Below are 27,398 nucleotides of genomic sequence, written 5' to 3' on the forward strand. Positions count from 1 at the left end.
TACATGGACTCTAATAGGAATTTGCAAAAGAGACATTTGAATTTTTGTAAAGTCCCACCACCCCATACAGGTATTGTTATTTGTGATGTTTTGAATAAGTGTTTGGTTGAATGGGGAATCGAAAACAAGGTGTGGACAATCACGGTCGATAATGCTGCATATAATGATGTAGCTATTTGAATGTTAAAAGAAAATCTCTCTTACAAAATCATCCTTTCTCTTAGTGGAAAATTGTTTCATGTGAGATGTTGTGTCCATATATTGAATATTTTGGTACAAGATGGGCTTTCAGAGATCTAAACTATAATTTCCAATATGCAGGAAAGTGTGAAACACATGTCTGCCTTATATCTTTGTATTAATATGTTAAGTGAAATTGCAAAACAGTTGCAATTATCTTCAAAGAAATTGGTAATGGATTGTTGCACTAGGTGGAATGACACATTTTGCATGTTGTCTACTGCTTTAGAGTTCAAAGATGTCTTTCCAAGATATCAACAAAGGGATCCTACTTATAACTCTTTGACTAGTGAGGAGGATTGGAAGAAAGTTCATTTTGTTTGTGCTTTTCTTGAAGAATTTAATGAAGTTATCCACATCATTTCAAGTAATGAATATTCAACTTGAAACTTGTTTATTGTTTGAAAATCTAATATAGTTACCTACCTTATTTCAGATTCTGAGTATCCAACTTTGAATTTGTTTCTTCCTGAACTTTATAAAATATTAAAAAGTTGTTGAATGATACAAAAGTAGGTGAAGGTAGTTTCATAAAAAATATGGTCAAGAAGATGAAGACTAAGTTCGATAAGTATTGGGGTGACTGCAACTTTTTAATTTCTATAGCAACAGTATTAGATCCAAGGAATAAGATGAAATTTATTGAATGGTGCTTTCTAGATATCTATTCTGAAGTTGATGCAATTGAGTACATCGTTACAGTTCTTGAGACGTTACGTTTGCTGTATAGTGAATATGTTGAGGCTCACAGAACAAAAATTGCTGAAAAAGATGTTCAAGGTGATACTCAAAAAGAAATCTCTAGTGGTTCAAATATCCTTAATGGACAAGGAAAAGGTTAAGTGAGAGCACAATTTGCCAACTACATTAAGAATGCTGACAGTGTGGAGCAAGTGAAGTCTGAGCTTGAGGTGTACTTTGAGGAAGGAGTTGTTTTTTGTGAAGATGATCATGAGTTTGATGCATTGTCATGGTGGAAGATGAACAACTTAAAGTTTAGGATTTTGTCAAAGATGACGTATAACGTATTATCAATTCCAATAACTTTTGTGGCTTCTGAATCAGTTTTTAGTGCGGATGGTAGAGTTATTGATCCATATTGCACCAATTTGGGAATAGAAACAGTTCAAATGTTGCTTTGCGCAAAAGATTGGTTACGTATCCATTACCAAATCAAGAGAAAAGAAAAAGTAAGTTAATCGATTTCTAATTTAATTGTGTATTTATTAATTATATATGTTACATGTCTAATTTTCTTATGTTCTATTAAATTTGATTATTCATGTTAACATTTTAAATTTTTGTACTGGTATGTAAAAGGAAAATTTGGAGCTTAAAGAGATCTATTTGACTTAACTCTGTTGGAGTGGTATCATCTGCTGTCGTAGTGATTGGTGATCTTATTAGCTTTTCCTTGCATCCACCAAATAAATAGTGTTTAGTGTTGTTTCTCTTTTGTAACCTGGCTTTGAGCTCACAATCTATTTCTGAACTCTGTAGTAAACCTGGTATTGTTTACAATTCAATGCAAACTTTAAATATGATTAGTGACGTGATGAGGAGCTAAAGTGTGAGCCTGTTGAGCATATGCCTCAATGTGTTGTGGATAGTTTTAACAAAACATAATATAAAGTATAAACTGCCTCTTTCATAATAGTTCAAGTTTACAGTTGACCAGGTGAGAATGCTAAGTGTTGGTCCGTTGCGGGCCGGTTAGAAGGGGGGTTGAATAGCCTACAAAATTAAACACAAAACCTTTCTCGAACTTTTAACAGAACACTTGCATAAATAATTAACTAAACAAATAGAAAGACGAAGCTCACAAGATTCGACTTGGTTACAACCGGGGAGGTTATTAATCCAAGAAAGATGTCGCACTAAAAACTCCTTCGGGCGGAGAAACCTCTTACAACGATGATGCACAGAAAACAGAAGCTCAACCACTAATAAAGCGTACAAGTGTTGGAGAATGAGTTGCTGAATTGTTCAAAAGCTTCTGGACCAAGGCTATATTTATAGCTTTGGTCGGGGCGCCCTGAGGGTTCCAAGAGTTCTGGGAGGATAAAATTTTATCCCCCAACGTTTAGATCGGGTCAATCGCGATCTGGTCAACTTTTCAGGTCCGAACGCCCCAGACTTTCCGGGTGCCTCGAACCCCAAGTCAACTCTGGTTGACTTTTTCGGTCCGGGTCCTCTGCTCTGGCTTTGCTCGCCTTGGTCCGGGTCTTCTACTCCGGATCCGCTCGCTTGGGTGATCTCTGCCATCCGGAAAAGGGGCTCACCTGAACCCAGTTCCCAGTCTTCTCGAGCAGGCTTCCGCTCTGGCTTCTCGTCCCTCAGAATTGTCGTGTGCTTCCTTCTCGTCCGCCAGCGTACTCATCCGCAGTCTTCGTCCCTCGGTCGCACCCCATGCCAACATTCTCATTAGCTATGTCTCTTGCTCCTCGAGCAGTCTTCCGCTTCGGCTTCTCGTCCCTCGGAACCACCGCATGCTTGCTTCTCGTCCACCGGTGTACTCTTCCGCAGCGCCTCGTCCCTCGGACGCACTTCGTGTCGTCCTTCTCGCTAACTGCGTCTTTCGCTCGACTACCTGTGCTCCTAAGCTCCTGCACACTTAGACACAAGGTTAAAAACACACAGGGCCTAACTTAACTTGTTGATCACACCAAAACAACATTGGGGTTCCAACAATCTCCCCCTTTTTGATGTGAGCAACCCAAGTTAAGTTAAGGTAAAATAGACATGAAAATAAATTAACTAAATTTTACAATTAAGTGTAAAAAGATAAAAAAAAAATAATTTTGTCTACCTCCCCCTAGACTTATACTTTTTCTTCTCCCCCTCTAATCATATAAAAAATTGAGGTTCCAAGAAAAAAATCTAAGAGTTATAACTTAGAAAATTTTGAATGTGATTTTCTAGAAAACATTTCTAAGTATAAAATTTCTAAGTTAAAATCTTTGTAAAAATTTTAAAGTTTTTACAATCATTTTCACATAAATAATTTCTAAGTGAAAAAATTTCTAAGTGAAACTTTAAGAAAGTGTTCTAAGTAAGGTTTTAAGAAAAAAAATTCTGACTTAGGCAACTTAAAAAAAAGTTTGAAAATTTTTCTAAGTAATTTAAGCAAAAAATTTTAATTATCATAAAAAACTTTTAGGCAAAAAAAAATTACGCAAAAAGGAAATTTTTATAAGTAAAAATTATTTTTTTAAAAAATGTTTGAATAACTTTTTAAAGCATTATTTAGTTCTAATTTTAACGCTTTACCAGAAAGTTAATTAAACATTTAATTTCAATATTTTGGCTTCCAAGTCGTGGCGTGGCAGTAGGCCTTCTTGGTTATTGGAGCAACAACCACTTCTTTAGACAAAGCCTCATACAGAAATTTACTGTTTAATTTTCTCGCTGAAAGCGCTAATTTCGATTAAAATTTAGGCTAAGCAAGATTTAGAAACTCAATATAGGTTCCAGTCTACTGGATTAACCAAAAATTTCTTAGGGACATATTTTCTTGAAATATTCTTAATTTGTCCCTGATGATATCTATAATACCAATTTAAATTATCAAACTTTCTAAATTTGTATTAGATAGGCATGCATGATTTTTCAAGTTATCTATTTGAATTTTTAGATTTTCATTTTCTGATTTCAATTTCTCATATTCTAATTTAACTTTATCTAATTCTTCTAAAGGGCAAGATTTAGCTAATATTATTTTTAAATTCTTAATTTCTTTTTCTAACTTGCAGCAGTCTTTAGTTAGCAACTTAACAAACTTAAAAAGTTTATCGGGAGGAAGAGATCGTACCTCACTTACCTTGTCGATCTCGTTGTTTGTGTTTCCCCCTGAACTACTACTTTCTTCCGACGTAACTCCCCCTTCATCGATGCTCTCCATGCTCATCCCACGTCGCCTTTAGGACCTTGCGCTTTTAGATAGGCTTCTTACCTTTATCCTTGTCCTTGTTCCTCAGCTTGGGGCAGTTGTCCTTGACGTGCCTTCTTCGTCGCAGTGGTAGCAGCAGATGGTCATTTTCTTTCTACCCTGTGAATGGTTAGTAGTTCTAGATTTACAAAGCTTTTTAAATCGTCTTACCATCATTACCATTTCCTCGTCGTTGAGAGAATATTCCGACTCAGGTTCATCTCTCGATGCTTTGAGGGTGACGTTGTTCTTGGGCTCCTTCGTACCTGCACATCTTGATTCGTGCACTTCAAATGTCGAGAAAAATTCTTCTAGTGTAATTTTTCCAAAATCTTTCGAAATGTAAAAAGCATCTACTAGTGATGCCCATTTTGAATTTCTCTGAAAAGAATTTAAATTGTACCTTAGCGAATCTCAGTTACTTACCTTTTCTCTGAGATTCGACAGTCCGGTGATGATCTCTTTGATTCTCGAGTGTAGATGCGCAACTTTCTCGTCTTCCCCAAGTCGCAGGCTGGTGAGTTGGTTGCGGAGTAAATCGTGTTTTGCAAGTTTTTCTTCGGACGTTCCTTTGTGCAGTTCAAGGAACTTCTCCCAAAGTTCATTCGCAGAGTCGTAGTTGCCGATCCGGTTGACTTCTTGTGGCGGAAGAACGGTTAGTAGATGGTACTCAGCTTTGTCGTTTACCACATAGTCGGCCTGCTCCTTCGTCCAATGGTATTTCTCCTTACCTTCCTGTGCTGTAAAACTAAACTCCATAATTAACATTAAATCGAAATCAGTTTTAAAGAATACCTACATTCGCTTTTTCAGCTAGCGAATTCCTCTTCGAACTTTGGCGGGTAGATACTTGGTCTGGTCATTATCTTTGCTTCGATTGGCGGTTAGTCCTCCTGAAGCGCCTTGGCTCTGATGCCACTTGTTGGTCCGTTGCGAGCCGGCTAGAAGGGGGTTTGAATAGCCTGCAAAATTAAACGCAAAACCTTTCTCGAACTTTTAACAGAACACTTGCATAAATAATTAACTAAACAAACAGAAAGACGAGGCTCACAAGATTTGACTTGTTTACAATCGGGGAGATTGTTAATCCAAGGAAGATGTCGCACTAAAAACTCCTTCAGGCGGAGAAACCTCTTACAACGATGAAGTGCAGAAAACAGAAGCTCAACTACTAATAAAGCGTATAAGTGTTGGAGAATGAGTTGCTTGGAATTGTTCAAAAGCTTCTGGACCAATGTTATATTTATAGTCTTGGTCGGGGCACCCTAAGAGTTCCGGGCGCCCTGGGGAGGATAAAACTTTATCCCTCAACGTTCAGATCGTGTCAATCGGAACCACCGCACGCTTTCTTCTCGTCCGACGGTGTACTCTTCCGCAACGCCTCGTCCCTCGGACGCACCGAGTGTCGTCCTTCTCGCTAGTTGCGTCTTCCGCTCGATTACCTGTGCTCCTAAACTCTTGCACACTTAGACACAAGGTTAAAAACACACAGGACCTAACTTAATTTATTGATCACATCAAAATAACTTTGGGTTCCAACACTAAGTTGATATTTTATTAGGCTCAATATAAGATTCATAGGCATCATGCCACAAAATTTAGGAAACATATGCTGTGGCAGAATTTAATGAAGATAGGGGTCAATTTAAATCACTGAAAGTGTTGCATCATTTTCAAAATAAATATTATGTCAAACAGTCTCGTAGTTTTGCCATTAAAATCTTGAAAACAGAACAAAGATGAAGGAGAAAAGCAGCATAGCTTACCACAAATTCTGCACCTTTAGCAGTCAACTGTCAAAAGCTCTTGTGATATTTGTTGTCATTGAATTGGTGAAGTTTATTTGTTTTTTAGAATTTAAATATATTATATGTTTCTTGATTGAATTGATAACCTTTTTTTATGGAATGTGCGTGGTAGTTGTTATCGTAGATGGTTTCACGATTCCTTTTCTAATGGGTTTCATAGCTTCTTTATTTTGTCACTTGAACTTTTTGAGAAGTTGAACTACTATGATTGTGTTGTAATTGTGTTGTGAGATATTTGATAATGGATTTTAAGGTGGTTTTATTTTTATTTGGTATTTGGAAGTTTAATGTAGTAGTTTGGGATGTTCAATGATGTATTTAATTTATATTATTTTAATTATTAGGTTTGTTGAATATTTATTCAAATAAGTTTTTGAGCCGAGCCTGCAAAATGAGTCTTAAAACGAACTTTAAAACGAGTCCGAAAACAAGCCCGAACTCGTTTAACGAGTTAGGCTCGTTAACTATGATAATTGAGCTAATAATGGGTCGAGCTCGAACTGTTCGTGAGCTTGGTAATTCCAAAACGAACCGAGCTCGAGCCTTGCGATAAAAATTTGATTCAAGCTCGAGCGATCTTAAGCCTGAATATAACTTAAATGAACCGAACTCGAGATTAATACTGTTCGGCTCGATTCGATTAGTTTACATCCCCTATAAATTTCTACCAAATACACACTATCACACTTTTGGAGTTCTCTTGAGACCACCCACAAAACTTGAGTGTGTTATTTAATAAATTATTTGTATAAAATCTTGGAAGGCCATGATTTGTGAAAATGACTTATCAAGTGAATGAATTTTGACTAGGCAATTGATGTTTGAGGAATATCAAAATATCTAATTTTTAATGGATGACTTTTGATTCGAAATTTAAAATCAAGTTATATTAACGCTCATGCGTATAAAATTTAAAAATCTATGTTTATTATCAAAAACTCATAACCATCAAATTTCAAATTCAAAGAGTATCATTTAAACCTTTTTCAAAGTCTCCGAAGATATTTTTTTACTATTTTTAATAATTTTTATTTTTATCATATTTAAGATATTTTTAGTATATCCATCATTTGTGAGTTAAAATTTGTCTATGTAAACACTTATTTTAATAATTTCTTTTTATTATATATTTTTCTTTTTTTAATAGGATTTTTTTTATTTCTTTATAAAATAGGAATTGAAGTCTGTTATGTATTTTTCTTTTCTAATAGATTTTTTTTCATTTCTTTATAAAATAGAAATTAAAATTTATATATTAAGATTTTATTTCTTTCTTTGATCCTTACCGTCCAAAGTTTATATAAACACATATTCAGTTATTTAAAAAATCATTCTCTATTATGACATTTTTTTTTTTTTTTGACAAATAAAGAATTTCTCTTCTCTTCTCCTCAATTTTATTCTATCTTCTCGATATCTCGCAAGATAATTATTATTTTATCCAGCGTCAATAATTTTCCTAAAAAAATGTTACTCAACTTATTGTTATATATGACATTAAAAAAATGAAAATAATAATAATTAATCATTTTCCTGTGAGTATGAAACAATGAGGAAACTTTGCTGCAAGCCCGTTAGATTGTAGTTCTGCAAGTGCTACTACTCTTTCAACGCTTTGGCTCGCCCAACATCTTCCCCTCAAAGAACTCACTTAGCATGCGCTCGAGATCTTCTGGAGTGTATCTAATGTACTTGCAAGGGTTCTTACCAGTCTCAACCATTGGCCTGCAATCCCAGACCACAAAACTAACTATACACCACGCCACAATGTATAAAATGAAAGAAATGTAAATATGTAATCGACATAAAAAGTAACAATTTCAGAAGAAAGGTAAAAAGGGGGGCATGTGGGTAGAATGGAACATACCCAAATCGTTTGATGTAAGATCTGTAAGCTGGTAATAGAACTTCAGCAATTGCAAGTCTCAGATACTCACGCAACTCCTGATCAGGCACTGTCCATTGAGACTGTCTTTGATGAAGCTCCTCAAACTGAGAATTAAAGGACTTGAACCTGACAAGAAAATGGATAATGGTTCATTTTTGTGCTTTTTACTTAGAATGAGGGAAATCTTCCAGACCTCTCTTTTATTGATGCCTTTGAAACGTTGTTGGCTGCATCATTTCCTGAGGAAGAACCACTACCTGATGGAGACACTCCTTGAACAGAAAGTGTTTGCAAAATCTACAAAATGACAATATGATAACACAAAAAGGGAAAAAAAAACAAATAATGAAATCTAATATGCACTTAACCTACAAGAGAACTAACTAGGAGTATCACAATGTTGATGTCCATGTAATTATATGAAGACGTATTTTCAGAAGCAAAAAAATAAATTAAAAGTTAATGAAAGTTTTATGAACTAAGGAGATAAAACAAACATGTCAAGAAGACTGTGTGATTGTAGAGCTTGCGACCAGACTACTTGACACACCTTTGCCCAAGCAACCCTTTTGTATTGGTTTGCATTTTGTTGCACAATCCTCCTGTGTCTTTGCACCCAATCATCACCCAATACATCTTTTGCTTCTGATCTGAAATTATCAAGAAAAAAGAGATATAGGTCTTTCGACTCCATTGCAAAATCTAAATATCTAATATTAATATTCTTCATACCTGCTTAGAGACCTCACCATATAGTGTATATTGTTCATTAAAAATAAGTAGGTGAGAGAAGGATCTTTGTATTGCTTAGACTTGTTATCAAGGTTGCTTTGTAATGCTTGCATAATACGCATTGTTACAACTGCCAACTGAGAATCCGAGTTATCTCCAGTTACATATTCCTGGAAGAGTTGATTTAATGTTGACTGGTAGCTGGCACAGATTTAATGAGCATATATATTAGTAGACCTTCAAAAAACGCATCTATAAGATAATCAGTAACTAGATTAAAATGAATAAAATCAACTGGATGAAGATACTTTGATAAGATGTTTTCAAATAGGTGCATGGTTTATGACTCACTCGAATAGAAACTTCACATAATTAATCACATAGCTGGTGAGTGGGTGGACAGTTCCATCAAGGACAGTTGTCCTTGTAGCATCCTTTTCAACTGCCTCTTCAAAGTCCACAAAGGTTTCTTGTGCTGTTTGAGCCAAGCGTTTGGACAAGCTGAAAGCAGCCTCCCTCATTTCAGTACAAGATTTGCCTTGAAAAACTGTTTCAATCTGACATATTGCTAAAATATTGAATCAATATCATCTTCAATATTCATATCAAACATACAAATTTTACGAACCATTGTGCCCTACATAATGTTATATTCATGCTTGCAAGCAAATGGGAGGACAGATACAAAACAACAGTGGAAGAACTTTCCAGTTTGTTATAATTCTCAACTAAAGCATATGGGTGCAAAGCAAAGCATAAGAAGAAATAATTCTCAACTAAACTTTATGCTATATTAACAAATGCAAACAATTAAAAGACAATAACATGGGACCATTGAGTTAAAATTTATTAGCAACCCAATGAATCAGATTGCTCTTGCAAAAAGATACCCATGAAATTTTTAGGATTTTTAAAGAAAATACTAACTTTACCTCTGTATGAAGTTCATGTAGTACTTCATACATGTCAAGAAGCACAAACAACTTCTCTGGTGATCGTTTACTTTTGGCCACAGCATCTCCAAAACTAAGAAGTACTGCCACACTATTTGATGTTACTTCAGCAAAACATTGATCTTTATTAAGACTAGTGTCTTCAAAGATTTGATCACAAATTTTCCGTTCACCAGCAAATAGTAGTTTCACCTGTTACATGCAAAATCAAACTGATATAAAAATTCTTTTTTTGAAAAATGTAATCATGAAAAATTCTATGTAAATGCATACTGCAATTCGCATAAAGTGAATCCAATTCTGAATCTTGCTTTCCAAGGCTTCCCACTGCATTCTCTGTACATCATCTTTATTTAGCTTTTCAACTCCCAGTTTTCGGAGACTTGATTCTAAAGTTGAACCACGAGAATCCCTGATTAAACAGAATATCAAAATCCAGTTAACTAGGAAAATCTATGAAGGTGTGTTTGGTTCATATATATAGCTATTATATTGTCAATGAATTCTCATTGTAAAACCATTCCTATATTAGGTTAGAAAATTAAAGTCAGAATATTAATTCTCAGTGAGGAAAGAGAAGAGAGGTTATGGGCATAGAAAAGAGGAAAGAGAAGAGGGGAGAAAAAGTATGATTTGGCAAATGGGTAAAACGGGGAAAAAGCTCCTTTTGGGTATTTTCAAACTTTGGGTGCCTTTTGGTCAATCCCAAACCTTGGGTGCGCCTTTTAGGTAATTCCCGTTTTATTATTTATTTTTTAATTACAACAACGACAACAACTAAATCTTATCCCACTAAATGGAGTCGGCTATATGAATCCTTTTACGCTATTGAGCTCTATCTCCTACTATATCATCATCTATACTTAAATAAATTTTATCTTGTCTTATTGTTGCTAACCAAGTCTTTTTTTGATCTTCCTCTTCCTCGTTTGATATGGGTGTTTGTCATAGTTTCACATCGCCTAGCTAGAACATGTATTGGTCAATACATGCCTGTATCATCTTAAATGTGTCTCTCGGAGTTTTCCCTCAATAGATGCAACTCCGACTTTCTCTCTAATACTCTCATTTCTTATTCTGTCCATTCTCTATGTCCACACATCCACCTTAACATCATCATCTCTGCAACTCTCATCTTTTGCTCATGTGCTCGAGTTATAGTCCAACATTCAGCTCCATATACCATAGCAGGTCTAACTGCGATTTTGTAGAATTTTCCTTTAAGTTTTAGAGGTACTTTACGGTCACATTAAACACCTAACGCTCTCCTCCATTTTAACCATCCTGCTTGTATTCTATGTAAGACATCTCTCTCAATCCCTCCATCATTTTGCAAAAATAATCCTAAATATCTAAAGCTCTCAATTCCAGGCAAGTAGTCATCTCATATGTTAACAATTATATCATTATGTCTAATATTGCTAAACTTAAATTCTATATATTCTATCTTTATTCTATTAAGCCTAAAACCTTTCCCTTCTAGTATTTCCCGCCAAGATTTTAATTTAGCATTTACTCCTTCACGTGTTTCATCTACCAAAACAACATGCACCACGATACTCAGTGAGTTCGTCCATAATTAGTGTAAAAAGATATGGACTCAGAACTGATCCTTGATGTAACCCTATCTTTATTGGAAATGTTTCAATTACTCCGCCTGAAGTCTTTATTCTAGTCATTACATCCTCGTACATATCTTTAATTAGTTCAATATATGTTACGCTAACACCTCTCTTTTCTAAAATTCTCCATATAATTTCTCTTGAGACTCTATCATAAACTTTTTCTAAGTCAATGAATGTCATGTGTAGATCTTGTTTTTGCTCCCGATATTTTTCAATTAATTGTCTAAGAAGATATATAGCTTCTATTATCGACCTTCTAGACATAAACTCAAATTGATTATTGATCACCGTGGTCTTTTCTTAATTTTTTTTCTATTACATTTTCCCAAAATTTCATGGTATGACTAATTAGTTTAATACCCTTGTAGTTTGCACAATTTTATACATCTCCCTTGTTCTTATATAAGGGAACTAGAGTATTTATCCTCCATTGATTAGACATTTTTTCGTTTTCAATATCATGTTAAAAAATTTTGTAAGTCATTCATACCTTGTTTCCTTAAGCACTTCCATACCTCTATCGAAATATCATCTAGTCCAACGACTTTTTCATTTTAAGAATTAAAATAAATAAAATATATAGTATTTAGATAATTTTATTAGGATTTAATTAAGCATTTTTAAATTATTCCTATTATAGTAAGAAATTGAATAAGATATTCAACTTAAATTTTAATTAAAACCCCCCGCTCACATGACCCCTAAACGACCTGGGGAGTCGTGCAACTCCTTCGTAGTATTTTTTAACTATAAATATAATAATTATAAATAAAATATTAAAAAAAATATTTTTAAAAAAAATATGGCGATAAATTAATTTAAAAAATATATTATTTATTTTTAAAATTAAAATAATTAAAATATATAATTAATTAGATAATTTTATTAGGGTTTGATTAAATCTCTTTGGATTATCCCTATCATACCTAGGAGTTGATTGAGATAATCAATATAAGTTTAGTTTTAATTAAAAAAACCTTGCTCACCAACCCAACCCAACGCCACTTGTGAGACCCCTCCCACACAGCCACAAGGCACGCGGCCCCTTGGGCGCTACTGCAGGGTTTGGTGTCAGTTGGTGGCGGAAAGAAATGTTTCGCCCTTTTCGACCAGCTCGACATGATATTTCAATCTATGGTTACCTATGCTTTTTATTTGATAAAATTATAGGGATAACATATAAAGTGTGAAGCTAACCATCAAAACCAAGATGTACCTTAATAAATTCAATTATTCAATAATATATAGAGAAATCACATTTTACTATCAATTCTTGAGACATACTCTAAGTTTGAAATCTTGTACCATGTTGGGCGAAATGGTTAAAACGGATGAAATGTATCTTGAACTGTGCCATAGTTTTAGTATTTAATCAAAAAGATGTTATTTCAACATTATGTCGACGTTCCAATGCATAGTGTTATTGATAAATTGGAGGTTAACGAAGGAAGAAGATGAAGTAAAGGAACGAGATATAGTTTGTGCCGAGCATGAATTTTAATCTTTTACCATGTCAAGCAAAATGATCGAAACGTATTATTTTGATAAACCATATTATTAATACCTGTGTTGAGTTCTGGTAATTTACTAACATCATACATCGAATGATTATCATTCCAGTCAAAGATTGAAACTTCGACATACTAAAGTTATGCAAGAACTAGTTGTTCATGAGTAAAAGGGAATTATTTAATAATAAAATATGCATAAGAAAAAGGTAACCTGATGCATGAAGCTCCCGCCATGCGGGGTCTCAGAGAAGGATTCATTGTACACAACCTTACTCTATTTTTTACAAGAGGTTGTTTCCAATATTTGAATCCATGACCTTTAGGTCACAAAGCAACAACTTTACCGTTGCGCCAAAACTCCCCTTTTAATAATAAAAGATGCATAATTTATAAAAAAACAATTTTGATTGAATGTTTTCTATTATCATTTAAATAAAAGCATAAGGAAGATAGAGTTTGAAGGTTTTTAATGACATCAAATAATTGTACGAAGAATATCCAAGATTAGTTATATGTGAATTTTAAGCAAGGAAATAGAGAATATTAATTATATTAGTATAAAATATGATGTGACAATATAGTTGTATTACAAGTACATGAATATGCCTAGTATCTAGCATAGGCTTATAGAAAAGCAAATTTTTTTATTTTCTCCTTCCATGTACTAGCTATGAATCTTAGTTGTTGATATTAGTATTCTGACTAGAGAAATGTTAATGTTAATCCTAAAATTGAATTTGGAGGTAAATTACAAAAAAAAAAAAAGGATACAAAGTGAGTTGGACTAAGGTTTTATAGAACAGTAGCTAGACTTGTATATGAACTAATAAGAAAACTAAAGTCTATGTTGTTTTGTTTCCAAACTTGTGCAACAAGATCATAGGCACAAAGAATGCATCCTTTAGATGTTTAGGAAGGTAATAAGATGTACAGCTTAGCAAAAGTTCATGCAAGGAAAAACTTGTTAACAATGGGTTGCCATGCCTAGTTCAAGATTGAGATCATGATTTAAAATTTTATATTGTGTTCATAACACTAGATGTGGAAGATGCATTCAAGTAATATTTGTTAGTTTTTGTAGCTTATTTCTCTAAAATTCCAATTCGATTGTGATTTCTACAGTTTTAAATGGATAATAAATGGATAAATATTATAAGAGTAAAACTTAAAAGGTCATCTCGCCATGCATTTAAGTAAAAGAACAAAATTATTTTAATTTAATTACTAATTGATTTGCAGAAAAACTAAAGTGGAAGGAAATTCAATGAATAATCCCTTTTGAATTTATCTTGGCATGGATAAGCATATGCCAAAATGTGTTAAGTATTGGTATCAAGGTATAGAATATCGTTTTGTGTTGCCTGGCATGGATAGTTTTTACCGTTATGCAGAGCGAGCGAAACCAGCACAGAGGCATCCCCAACTTGACGGCGCCAGAGGAGTATTGGTATCAAGGTATAGAATATCGTTTTGTGCTGCCTAACATGGACAGTTTTTACCGTTCTGTCGAGCTGGCAAAACCGGCACAGGAGGCATCCCCGTCTTGACGGCGCCAGAGGAGTCGCAGGATGCCTTCGGCAACGCCGGAAATGTCGAGACACTTCAGAAGGCGTCTCGCAACGCCTTCGGCACCAAAGGCATCACGGGATGCCTCCTGCACCAAAGGCATTGCCAGAAGCATCCGACGACCATTCCAGCGCCGCCGTACACGTCCGGGTGGTGACGCTAGACATGTCCGACGACACTTCCGGCGAATCGGGCGCCCCCGCGGCAGATCGCGGGTCGCGATTTTAGGAAAAATTAATTATTTTATTTAATTAATTTAAATAATTCCTAAGGATGAGTGACATTTCGAACGGACTTTTATAAACCCTAATTAAATTGTCCTAATATAATATATAAAAATATATTTAAAATTAAAATAAATTTAATAAATTTTATTAATTATATTCTAAAATTTTGTTTTTTTAATGTTTTTAAATTTTATTTTAAAATTTTAAAAATATAATAATTTTTATTTATATTCTAATATATTTTTTTATTATTTTGTATTATTTTAAATTTCATTTAAAATTTTAAAAAAAATTATTTAAAAATTCTAAAAAAAAATTTTAAAACATCTAATAAATAAGATTTATATTTTGATATTTTTTTTACTTGATTTTTTTACTATTTAAAACATATATTATTTAATTAATAATTAATTAAATGAATAAATAGTTAATTTATATAATTATTATAGATAAAGTAATATCTTGTATTAATTTATATACTTATTATTATAGATAGATCCATTTTAATTCGAGTTATTAATATATCAATTTTATTTAAATAAAACTATTTTTAATTATTTTTTCTAACAATATTAAGTTGTTCAATAATTGAGAACTTATACAAAATTAATATACAACTTATTTTTATATATACCATAAACATATTTATCTTATAATTACTCTATATAAATAAAAAAATACTGAAACTGTATTGGCACGGCACGATACCAAAATCGTATCTTTCGATCTGGCACGGGTCGAAATTTTAAACCTTGATTGGTATTATGAGTTACTATATTCTTATCTTCGTAAGTATTAAGTAAATAAATTATGTGAAATGACATTAAAAGAATAAAATTTACCTAAGTTACATCAAGTAATGCTTCGATGCATACCAAAGTGTATTGGGTGTCAACATAACACATAGTCAAAATTGTACCATTCTAGCTATGGATCGAAACTTCGAGATAGAATTATACTTAAACCTTACCACTACATATGTAGCTACTTTCTCTTCTTATTGTTTTCCTTTTCTTCTTCATCTCCTTGATCCCTTCACCTCCAATTCATCACATATTATGTATTTATGTGTCAATACTTCAGCACAGTACTAAAATTATATTTTTAGTTTAGCTTGAGATTTCAAACCTTTTGATTGAAATGGTCCTATGAGAGTCGAATGGTCAAGAATGATATAGTGATCAATCTAATGGCGGGTTTATGTGAATGAGAGAAATAGGGAGATGATAATGTGCATGGTAAAGGTGGCTTTCCCATGATCTTGATGCTCTCACAGCATAATAAAATAGAATGTTTCAAAATGAATTCTTTGAACCAACCTCAGTTATGTTCTGACCTAATAATGTCCTTGATCTCTATGAATGTGGGAGAACTCTTTCGCTTAGGTAAGTGAATCAATATTATATGCTAAGAGGGTATATATGTAAATATATAACATGTAGGAGCCTATATTTTATATTCTATATTCCTAAGAAAGAGAATTTTACATAGTTAAAGCCATGTTCCTACTCCACTATCTACTGATTCATAAGGTGAGTCATTATTGAAGGTCATTAAGAAAAATCTTTATACAAAGCATAACAATAAGAAAAGAGATTTGATTTACTAAAATCATATATAGAAAGCTTCCATAAGCCTTAAGACAACATTTTTTTTGGCCACTTTATCACAAAAGTTTCACATATAATTTTGTGCACAACTACTAAGAGAAAACACGCCCAGCATTTGTATAGCTTGGCCTCTAATGACTAGCCAACGACTAATTTTCAAATAACTTCAGTTTGCTGAAATTCAATTCAGTTGATTCAAATCTTCAACCTAGTCATTGTGAGCCAAAGGTTAAAAGTTCAATTGGATTTGCTAGCTTTTAGTCCACTAGATATCCATTATATTCAACTCAAGTCCAACAAAAACATGTTTTCAAAAATTGAATTTGCAGTCTATTCAACAATCAACTCACTACTCCAGTCAATTGAGATACTCCACTCAATTGGGATCACTTTCAGTTGATTCAATATGCTCGAAGATCTTGAGTTCACATGGCATGCCTCTTGTAAGCCTACCTAAAGCTCTAGTATCGAACTTAATCACAAACTACAATAATGAACTTGTTGTTCCTTTATTGATGACTCTCTACAAGCTAACTAGATAGCCCCTACCTAGTTTTACTCGCATCATCTCCTAGTAATGTTGCCTGAAAGTGTGAACCTAAATTATACTTCACACATAACCTCATACAACTCACTCGTTCAGCTCTTCGACCGCCACATCATCCACAATGATGTTTCCCTCAAGACTTTATGCCTTTAGGTTTTCACATGCCCAAAGACTCTCCATACTTCAAGTCTACACATACCATTCACGTGCCCAAATGTCTAACCTCCTCTAGGTGTTCAATTTCTTGATACTCATCCTAGAGTCTACCTCACTATAAATTTTCTAGTCCCTCAATGTGTGAGACCATCTTTCGTCGTTCACCTCTATGTCAACTTTATTATGGGCTCTGATCCATAAAGCCCAACTCATACATACCAATACCATAAGTAAACCAAACATACTCTTTACCAAATACATCAAAATCTTTTCAAGGCGATGTGGTCATACCCAACGACTTTTGAGTATTATCACACCAATAATCTCCCCAAACCAGTTGGGTGCATCATTACACCAACAACTTTCACATCTAGGGTAGAAGCAAGGCCATGATCCATGAGATGAATGCTCTCCACTAATGACAATTCAAAACTAATTTCTCTTCCTTTAGGAAAGTTTGTAATGGACTAAGAATGAGTTTTCTTAGTTAAGAGTTTCCTAGATGACAATGTTAATCATCTTAAAGTTCAATTAATGGATAAAGGCTACACCTGGATTTATGGTGTTGAGCACTTTGATATGCTCTCTCCAATGGCTAAGATACTTTAGTCTCTCATCCTCTCACTTGTTGTTGTCTTTCACTAGCCCCTTTATCAAGTTACAATAAAAAAATGTTTTCCTTCATGGTTCTCTTTCAAAGGAAGTTTAGATAGAGTAACCACAAACATCTATTACTTGAGGGGAGATTAACCTCGTGTGTAAGCTAAAGAAGTCTCTCTATGAACTAAAGCAATTTTTGAGAGATTAGTTTGAGGAGTTTAGTCCAACTCTTCTACGACATGTCTATAAGTGGTATAAATCATTTAGTCTTCACAAACTACAATAATGAACTTGTTGTTCCTTTATTGATGACTCTCTACAAGCTAACTAGATAGCCCCTACCTAGTTTTACCCGCATCATCTCCTAGTAATGTTGCCTGAAAGTGTGAACCTAAATTATACTTCACATATAACCTCATACAACTCACTCGTTCAGCTCTTCGACCGCCACATCATCCACAATGATGTTTCCCTCAAGACTTTATGCCTTTAGGTTTTCACATGCCCAAAGACTCTCCATACTTCAAGTCTACACATACCATTCACGTGCCCAAATGTCTAACCTCCTCTAGGTGTTCAATTTCTTGATACTCATCTAGAGTCTACCTCACTATAAATTTTCTAGTCCCTCAATGTGTGAGACCATCTTTCGTCGTTCACCTCTATGTCAACTTTATTATGGACTCTGATCCATAAAGCCCAACTCATACATACCAATACCATAAGTAAACCAAACATACTCTTTACCAAATACATCAATATCTTTTCAAGGCAATGTGGTCATACCCAACGACTTTGTTATGGACTTTGTGGTCATACCCACTTTAATTTATGAGTCCGGGGGTGTATTTTTCCTTTTCTTACTGATTATTTCCATCAACACTTAGTTCGTTATTAGATAAATATTTATATTTGAAGAAGTACTTGATATACTTGAAGAAGTTAGCATGCTAGAATTAAATGAGTGGCTACTCCGAAGTGTTAGTGTAGGGAGCACCAGAATCGAACCTAGGTTTTGATGTTGTCAAAGGTTCTTGTTGTGATCTAATATATTTACCAAGTGTGCAAATTGAAGAACTTGACGAGTTTAGAGGACCAGACACCAACCTGAAGTCTAGTTAGGTCAAGAGGATCAGAGAACTGACACGAAGCGCAGATCTATCTGGCAAGAACCTAACAACTAACTAAAGTCTAAATGAAACATCTGGCAAGAAGACTTGATGGGAGACCAAACATAAAGTGAAATCATTCTGCAAATGGTAAGTAAGATAAGCAACTGGAGGAAAGAGATCTAGTGAGGACGAGTCCCAGTGGGGCTGTAAGTGCTGGTCCAACTTAGATCCAACTTGGAAATCTAAGTTGAGGTCAAGACTAAATCCTGATCTTGGTAAGACATAATCTAATTCAAAATATGCATTTGTGCTAACTCTGTTTTGCAGATAATTTTGGTTAACTGGACTAACATGTTTTGCAAGAACTTGAAACAAAAAAACAAGCTCGGATGAACAGTACTCTATGCGCCTTAGGTGAAGGAGGGCACCCTGAGTGAAATGTTGAGGGCAGCTTGGATGATTGGAGGCACCCAGAATAGATAAAATTCGAGGATGAAACTTCAACACTAGAAGCACCTTGGTTGCTATAGCGCCTCAAGTTTAGCCACTAGAGGCACCTCAAGAGGATAAACACTGAAGTTCTCGAATCATATCAACGTTCATGGAGGCGCCCCGGATGAACTGAGACACCCCCAATGCAGTATAAAAGGAGCATTCGGCCAAAACACTAAACATCAATTCTTCTACAAACTCCAACTCGATTCTCTTACACCATCTCCTTACAACTGTTGTGCTACAACCTTACTATGCCGAATCTACACTCAAGCAATCTTCTAGGCAAGAACCGAAACTACATCGAGCTACAAGTGTTGGTAACAATTTAAGTTGTTTATAGTGTTCTTGCATAAGAAAATATAGGTTGTTTCTGTTGGTGCGGGTAGCACTAAGGGTGCGTTTGGTTCAAGTTATCATGTATAACCTTGGTTATGTGATTACCAGGTAATCACATAACCAAGGTTATGGGAGAACAAAACATAATCTTAACCTTGTTTGGTTCAACTAGGTAATGGTATAATCTAACTTGACATTTACTATATTACCCCTGGTTTAAATAGTTGTTGAAAATATTATTAAAAAAGAAGAGCTTTTTTTTAGAGCTTAATAAATAGTAGTTGCATATATTATCAACCTTATACATTTAGATCGATTAAATTTCGTTCAAAATCTTTCATTTTCTTAATATTAAGCATTTATATAAAATCTAAGATAATAAGGAAAAATATTAACTCTCACGTTATTATTTCACTCAAAATAAAATCCAAAAATATATTAAAAAAAAATAAGTATTTATTTTTTGCAAGGCCAAAGCAAGTTCGGTGAGAAACTTATCCCCCGACTTTGGCCTCGCTGGCACCGTCGTCCACGGCGAGCCCACCACCTCTATTGCCGCCGTCGTCGCTTCCTCGGCGGAGTTGTCCTTGGCTTTGGCTTCTTCCACGACGGCTGCACGATGGTAAGCGGAGAACCACTTGGTCCTCATGTACCCAACACCTATTCACATCATCAACTCCTTCAAACTGTTCATCAACTTAATACAAAAAAAAACTCAACACCTGTTCAAAATCCCACTAAATTGAAGTAAAGCAACATCAAAAACCATTTGAAGACCTCCTAAATCCGAAGCAGAAAACCAGGAAAACTCCATGAAGAAGCAAAGACATATGCTTGGCTTTGGCTTCGGCTTCTTCAATTCGGTTGGAACCCGTAGGGATGGCGACGAGAAATCGAAGTTAGGGTTCGGGCTTGGAGGGGAAAAACGGCGTCGCCACTGCTCCGGTGACGACCCACAGCAATAGATGTTGGTCCCTAGCAGTTGGCTATGGTGGCTTTGCGCCGGCGAAGAAGCGAGATCGGTGGAGAAGGGCCACGGTCGACGATTCAAAAGGAAGAACATCCACTGGACAAGCTCCGTCAACGGAGGAGAAGAGGTCGGCGAGGGTGTGGGATCTCACGAGAGGGAGAGGGAAGGAAGGAGTTCCGTTGAGGAGGAGAGTCCGTCGGCGCAAGGTGAAGGGGGTGAGGGAGGCCACGCGATGAAGACTCGGGAAGGAGTTCGGCGCCGCGGGGGGAAGCTAGGGCACGCTGCGGGGGAGTTCGGTGCCGCGCGAATAATCTGTGGTAAGGGCGCTGGCCTTGAGGAAAGCCCCATGTAATTCGAAGGGTAATTTTGAGAAAAAATATTGATAACCCCGGAATCTCAGAAAACCTAAGATTTTCAAGGTTTTGTGATTCCTGGTTCTATTCCCTACTTGCTGATGTGGCGGGAATGTTGCATCACCAGGAATCACTAATTACTTAAACCAAACAAGATTATCTTTGATAACCAACTAAGGTTATCAGCGATAACCCCGAACCAAACACGCCCTAACTGTCTAACCCAGGTTTTGATGAATGACAAATAGGTTAAGTTAGTTGTGTTGTTGTCTGACACTTTGATCAAGTGTGCAGGAAAAGTCCATCTAGGTCGACGGGCTGACCGGATAGCTGGTGAGAAGTCCAAGCGGGTTGACGGGCTGACCGGACGCTTGGCGAGAAGTCCAGCTAGGTCGACGGGCTGACCGGATAGCTGGCGAGAAGCCCAAGTGGGTCGACGGGCTGACCGGACGCTTGGCGAGAAGTCCAGACGGGTCGACGGGCTGACCGGACGTCTGGTAGGTAAGCAAGGTAAGTCACTGGAAGGGAGTGACTGTGAGGACGCGTTCCCGGGAAGGGGACATTAGGCGTCGATCCGGCTTAGATCCATTTCGGATGTCTAAGTCGAGATCGTGACTAGATTCCGGTCTCGGAGAGACGGAATCTAAGTCATACTCTTTTTATTTATCTGTTGAACTTTAACTGTGATAACTGTTTTACGGGATATACATTTGCCTCGGACTAACTTTGTTTTGCAGGAAAAGGAGTTTTCGAACAAGGTAGTCCGGCGCCGGAGGATCCGGCGCCTGGCTAATTTTATCCAGCCAAGTCGTCGCCACGTGGAGCATCTTGGTTTGAGCAGTTTGTCACACTCCAGGCGCCCGGAACAGCATATAAAAGAAGCCCCAGGCAGAAGCTTCAGAAATCAATCAAGCTGAGAACTCTTCTGCTGCTGGTCTTGCTGCTCGACATTCAGTGCGACGCCAACAAAGCTCCGACACTACGCTCCGTTCTTTTCCTTTTTGTCGGTATTTGTTTTTAGTTTTCATTAGCATTCCCTGTACGGTTCTTTTGTAATCATCATTTCGAATTGCTAGTGATTGCCCAACGAAAGTGGTCAAGGACCACGGGCCTTCGAGTAGGAGTCGTCACAGGCTCCGAACGAAGTAAAACCATTGTGTCTATTTTACTTTTCCGCTGCGTTTAAACTCTTGTTTTTTCGAATCGATATTCACCCCCCCCCTCTATCGAATCTAACGGTCCTACAAGTGGTATCAGAGCAGGTACCGCTCTGATTTGGTGCAACCACCAATCAGACAGGGGGTGAATTATTTTTTTTCAATAATTAATTTTAAAACTGGTGTTTCGTTAACTTAATATTTCTCTAATCAATTTAAATTAGTGCAACACGAATCTAGATTTTTTTCTATTTTTCTCTTCCCGCACTACTAATCCAAGACCAAGTCTTGGGATATTTTTTTTGGTTATTTACCTGTGCACAGAATGTCCCAACAAGAAGGATTCAGCACAGTGCGACCTCCACTCTTCAACGGGGACGACTTCCCTTACTGGAAGAAGCGCATGGAGGTCTACCTCAAAATAGACTTCGACCAGTGGATGAGCATTACGAGACCTTACAAAATTCCAGTGGACAACGCCGGGAATCTAGTGGATCCTGAAGACTGGACAGCAGATCTCAAGAAAAAAGCATCAACAGAAAATAAAGCGATCAACACTCTACAGTGCGGATTGACAAGAGAAGAACTTAACAGAGTCGGTCCACACAAAAACGCTAAAGAACTATGGGACAAGCTGATCGAATTGCACGAGGGAACGAGCGACGCTAAGGTAACAAAACGAGACCTGCTTCTAAATAAAATTTTTAATATAAAAATGCAGGAAGGAGAAACAGCGAATCAACTACACGCGAGGATCAAGGACATCCTCAACGGGCTTCATGCGATAGGCCACCAAATGGAGAACAGAGACTTAATAAGGTACGCTTTAAACGCCTTTCCACGTAATAGTTTGTGGGCATCAATAGTGGATGCCTACAAAATTTCTAAGAATCTTTCCAACTTAAAATTAGACGAGCTGTTTTGTGAATTAGAATTACACGAACAAACTAATGCTGGAGCCGAGAAAGGTATAGCTCTATTTGCAGGTTCCTCCAAAGAAAAGAAAAGCAAGCCTGAACTTGAAGAAGACTCCGACCAAGATTCTGAAGACGAAGAACACCTGGTGAACTTGGTAAGAAAAATGTTCACCAGGAGAAAGAGGAGCTTCAGCAAAAAGGATCTTCAAAAGATCAGCTCTCCCTCAGAACAAAAGAACGTGACTTGCTACGGCTGCAACAAAAAGGGACATTACAAGAACGAATGTCCAAAACTAAAGTTCGACAAACCAAAGCCAACCAAAAAGAAGGCACTCAAAGCAACGTGGGACGACTCCTCGGACGAATCGGAGGAAGAAGAGCAGAAACATCAAAGCCACCTCGCACTGATGGCCCGCGAAGCCGAAACAGAAAACGAGTCGGAAGATGAAGACGGGTCTGAACTCGAAACAAGCCACGAGTCCGTACTCGTTTCTGAAGGCCCGAATGAGGTATACTTTAATTTAAACAAAAAATTTTTTAGAATTATTTCCTGTTTAAATAGTAAATTAACTAAATTAGAAAATGAAAACAAATCACTTCTTGAGGAAAATCAAAACCTCAAGGAACAATTAAAAAATTCGAATCCAACTCAAGATCTAACACTTGAAGAGGAAAATCTATCGTTAAAAAATGATGTTAAAGATTTAAAAGAAATGCTAGAAAAATTTACAACAAGATCAAAAAATCTAGACTTAATCCTAAATAATCAAAAAGCATGTTATAATAAAACCGGACTAGGATATAAGTCGAATTCAAATAAAACCTTCAAATCATTAATAACCCAATACAAGTCAACCAATTTAGCTTGGGTTCCGAAAGCGTGTCTGACCACGCAAGTAGGACTTAATCAATATTATATACCTAAAGAAAAAATACATTATATAAAATTAAATAAACCAAACCAAAATCCAAAATACAAACCTAAATCAAATTCAAAATCTAAACAGTTTAAGAAACAACAAAATTATCACCAAGTTAACTATAACTATAAAAAGAATTGACACAAGCCTAAAATTAAAACTTAAATTAATGACCAATAATTCAGGGGGAGGCTCCAGAATAGCTGGCACCTCCAAAACTAACTTACCCGACAGGGTAACCCAAAACTAACAAACCCGGCAGGGCAATTAGAATTAGAGACCAAGTTTAACTTGAATCATGGTATTGGTGAAATTTTTGGATGATAGTACGTTAGGGAAACTTGGGCATCGCATGTCTAGAAAGATATGGTTTCGATCTGGTGCATTTGGCCAAGTGGAACTGACCGAAGCTACCCTTAAACGAATCCTAACCAGTTAGACCAAGATTTAGTACTAAGTTCCGTGGATAGGACTATTCGGAAAACCTCGAAAGGTTGGTTACTTCTAATGATGTCCTTGTGACTCACCAAGTTTAGAAGTTTATCCGAAGAATGCCTATTTGTGGAAACCAAAGTTAAGTCTGAATCTAACACAAGTTAAACCAAAAGTCTGTAATCAAACCAATTTCATCTCACAAAATCATAGGATTCCCTGATTGATAATATAGTTCGGGTGAGATGAATAAGGCTTAAAAATTAATTTCAAAATTTTTAATTTTAACTTAAAAATTAATTTCAAAATTTTAATTTTAACTTTAGAAATTAATTTCAAAATTTCAATTTTAACTTAAAAATTAATTTCAAAATTTTAATTTTAACTTAAAAATTAATTTCAAAATTTTAATTGTAACTTAAAAATTAATTTCAAAATTTTAACTTAAAAATTAATTTCAAAATTTTAATTTTAACTTAAAAATTAATTTTAAAATTTTAACTTAAAAATTAATTTCAAAATTTTCATTTTAACTTTAAAAATTAATTTCAAAATTTTAATTTTAACTTAAAAATTAATTTCAAAATTTTAATTTTAACTTAAAAATTAATTTCAAAATTTTTAATTTTAATTTAAAAATTAATTTCAAATTTTTAACTTAAAAATTAATTTAAAAATTTCAATTTTAACTTAAAAATTAATTTCAAAATTTTAATTTTAACTTAAAAATTAATTTAAAATTTTTAATTTTAACTTAAAAATTAATTTCAAAATTTGTAATTTTAATTTAAAAATTTATTTCAAAATTTTAATTTTAACTTAAAACTTAATTTCAAAATTTTTAATTTTAATTTAAAAATTAATTTCAAATTTTTAACTTAAAAATTAATTTCAAATTTTTAACTTAAAAATTAATTTCAAATTTTTAACTTAAAAATTAATTTCAAATTTTTAACTTAAAAATTAATTTAAAAATTTCAATTTTAACTTAAAAATTAATTTCAAAATTTATAATTTTAATTTAAAAATTAATTTCAAAATTTTAATTTTAACTTAAAACTTAATTTCAAAATTTTATTCAAACTTAAAACTTAACTTCAAACCTAATTTCAAAAAAAAAAAAAAAAAAAAAAAAAATTCAAAAACCAGGGGCGGGCGCCCCTGGTATTCCCCTCCGGGGCTCCCGGAATCCCCTATAAATAAGGGGCAGCAGGCGCCCCCAACCTTTGCCCCACCAATTCTCACTTTTGCCAAGGTTCACTTTGAACCTCAGTGCGAAAGTACTCTAAATCAAAATTTTCTTGCGGTGAAGACGCTGTTGCGATTCAACCGAGGTCGTCAAATCTATATTTTTCGATGGCTCCTCGGTAAATAAAATACTTCCCCTCTCTAAAATCTTCTTAGAATTTGTCTTATCAATTTTTTTTCTTAGAATATTCTTTTATTTATATACAGTAGGAAACGAACAAATACTGGTGCTGGACCCTCCAATGCTAGTACAGACCCTAGGTTTCCCACAGACGAACTTAGGATTAAGTTTGAGTCCACCATTTATAAGGCCATTAGGACTACCTGCATAGATAGATCGTTCTTTTTAAGGTCATGTCCCTCTGCTTTAGAGGTTATAGGCCACTATAACTTAACGAACCTTGTTGAATGTACCAGTCCAATAAACATAAGTCTGTGTGCCGAATTTTGCAATAACCTAGTAAAAGTAGACGATTTCACCTATACCACTAGGGCAGCAGGCACTGATATCGTATTTTCCCCTACGACTATCCGAGAGTTTTTAGAGTTGCGTCCATCTACTTGCTCCTTTTTGTGCTATCCTCCGAGGGATCTACCGTTCGAAGATCCCTACTCACATATTACTCTCGATACGATTTATTCGTATTTTTTCGGGGGAGAGAGAGATCCCACTGTGACACAGTTTAGGTCAGTAGAACTTCGAGTCCATGACTACGCTCTTTATAGGGTTATAGTCCTTTGCATTTTACCACTGACTACTCAGGACATCGCTGTGATGCGCCCATTCCATTCGTTCTTACTTTATGCCCTGATTCATAGGTTAGACATTGACATCAGCCTACATATCTTCTCCACCATCATCTATTCAGCTGGATATGTGACTGACAGTAGAGTCCATATGCCATTTGGTCACATTCTGACAGCCTATATGTCCTCGTTGCACATTGATATCACTAGGGGAGACGTTGCCCATATGACCGAGTTCGATGTTATAGCCGCTCGGAACTTTTCCCTAGCCGGCATCCATATAGATAGAGATGACGGGACTATGTCTTGGCGGGGGGGGGCACAGCACCAGCCCGATCCAGACGCACAGGTGGATGAGTTCATGCTCGCACTATTTCCAGAGGAAGCCGCACCGGCTCCACCACCACCCCCAGCTCGAGCACCACGACACGCTCCCCGCACTCTAGCCGACCGTATGACCGGACTAGAGAGAGCTATGGCGAGTCTCCAGCAGGAGAACTCTGATTTTCATCGGGACATTGCCGAGTTACGAGCTGCCGGAGACACCCGACACACTGAGCTGATGGCACTTCTTCGATCCTTGGGATCTGGACCACCCCCTTCATCATCTCAGTAGCTTTAGTGATGACCTACTTCTGTAGCTACACTACTTGTAAAATATTTTGGATTTATCTAGTGATATTTCAGACCTACATTGATTATGTCATATCTCAATAGACTAGAATTTTTCTAAAAACTTGTTTTTTAAATTATAAGTTCAAACTGTATGTTTTCAAAAACTTACCATTTTTAGATTTTCAAAAACAGTTTTGGCCTTAGACTAGTTTTGAATCCTTAGAAAGCATGTACCCATAGGACTAGTTTTTGAGCATCTCACCAACACCCTAGGTTTACCTTGCTTGTGTTTGACAAACATAGAAAGGGGTGAGATGCATAGGCCAACTGTCTGGACTTAAGATGCTTATTTCAGTGCATCAACATAAGTCTGGACGTTAAATACAACTCAGATATTAATCAGATTAAAGTTCATCAGTCAAGTCAAACACTGACTGGTTATAATTAACTTAATCTGACTAACCAAGTGAAAGCTACTATCTTCTGATAGTCAGTTAGTAGCTAATTGGTTAGACAGCTGGTTAGAGTAAGTATCAAGTTCAGGGGGAGAATAAACTCAAATTTTGTATGTTTGAAAAATGCCTTTTAAAACCTAACCTATGTTTGAAAATTGATTTACAAAAAGTTAAATTTAACTAAGTATTTGAAAAATGTGAAAGTTTAATCCCACCTAATTTTCACACCTGATTTGAAAAATTAACTATT

The 27,398-nt window shown here is 35.5% G+C and overlaps 1 protein-coding gene across 1 annotated transcript in view; it reads right to left on the reverse strand.

Moving 5' to 3' along the window:
* Positions 1 to 7,392: 7,392 nt before the first annotated feature.
* The window catches only part of LOC122026158 (exocyst complex component EXO70A1-like), a 30,208-nt gene continuing 10,202 nt past the window's right edge, over positions 7,393 to 27,398 (reverse strand). The window contains exons 5-12 of the mRNA XM_042584798.1: positions 9,823 to 9,961; positions 9,529 to 9,741; positions 8,948 to 9,153; positions 8,597 to 8,797; positions 8,415 to 8,514; positions 8,058 to 8,161; positions 7,844 to 7,990; positions 7,393 to 7,701 (exon numbers count right to left, since the gene is read on the reverse strand). Coding sequence (XP_042440732.1) covers positions 7,584 to 7,701; positions 7,844 to 7,990; positions 8,058 to 8,161; positions 8,415 to 8,514; positions 8,597 to 8,797; positions 8,948 to 9,153; positions 9,529 to 9,741; positions 9,823 to 9,961 — 1,228 coding nt within the window. The 3' untranslated portion in view covers positions 7,393 to 7,583. The remainder of the gene's footprint in view (positions 7,702 to 7,843; positions 7,991 to 8,057; positions 8,162 to 8,414; positions 8,515 to 8,596; positions 8,798 to 8,947; positions 9,154 to 9,528; positions 9,742 to 9,822; positions 9,962 to 27,398) is intronic.

This window comes from Zingiber officinale, chromosome 10A (genome assembly GCF_018446385.1).
Source record: "Zingiber officinale cultivar Zhangliang chromosome 10A, Zo_v1.1, whole genome shotgun sequence".
NCBI classification, from domain to species: Eukaryota; Viridiplantae; Streptophyta; class Magnoliopsida; order Zingiberales; family Zingiberaceae; genus Zingiber; species Zingiber officinale.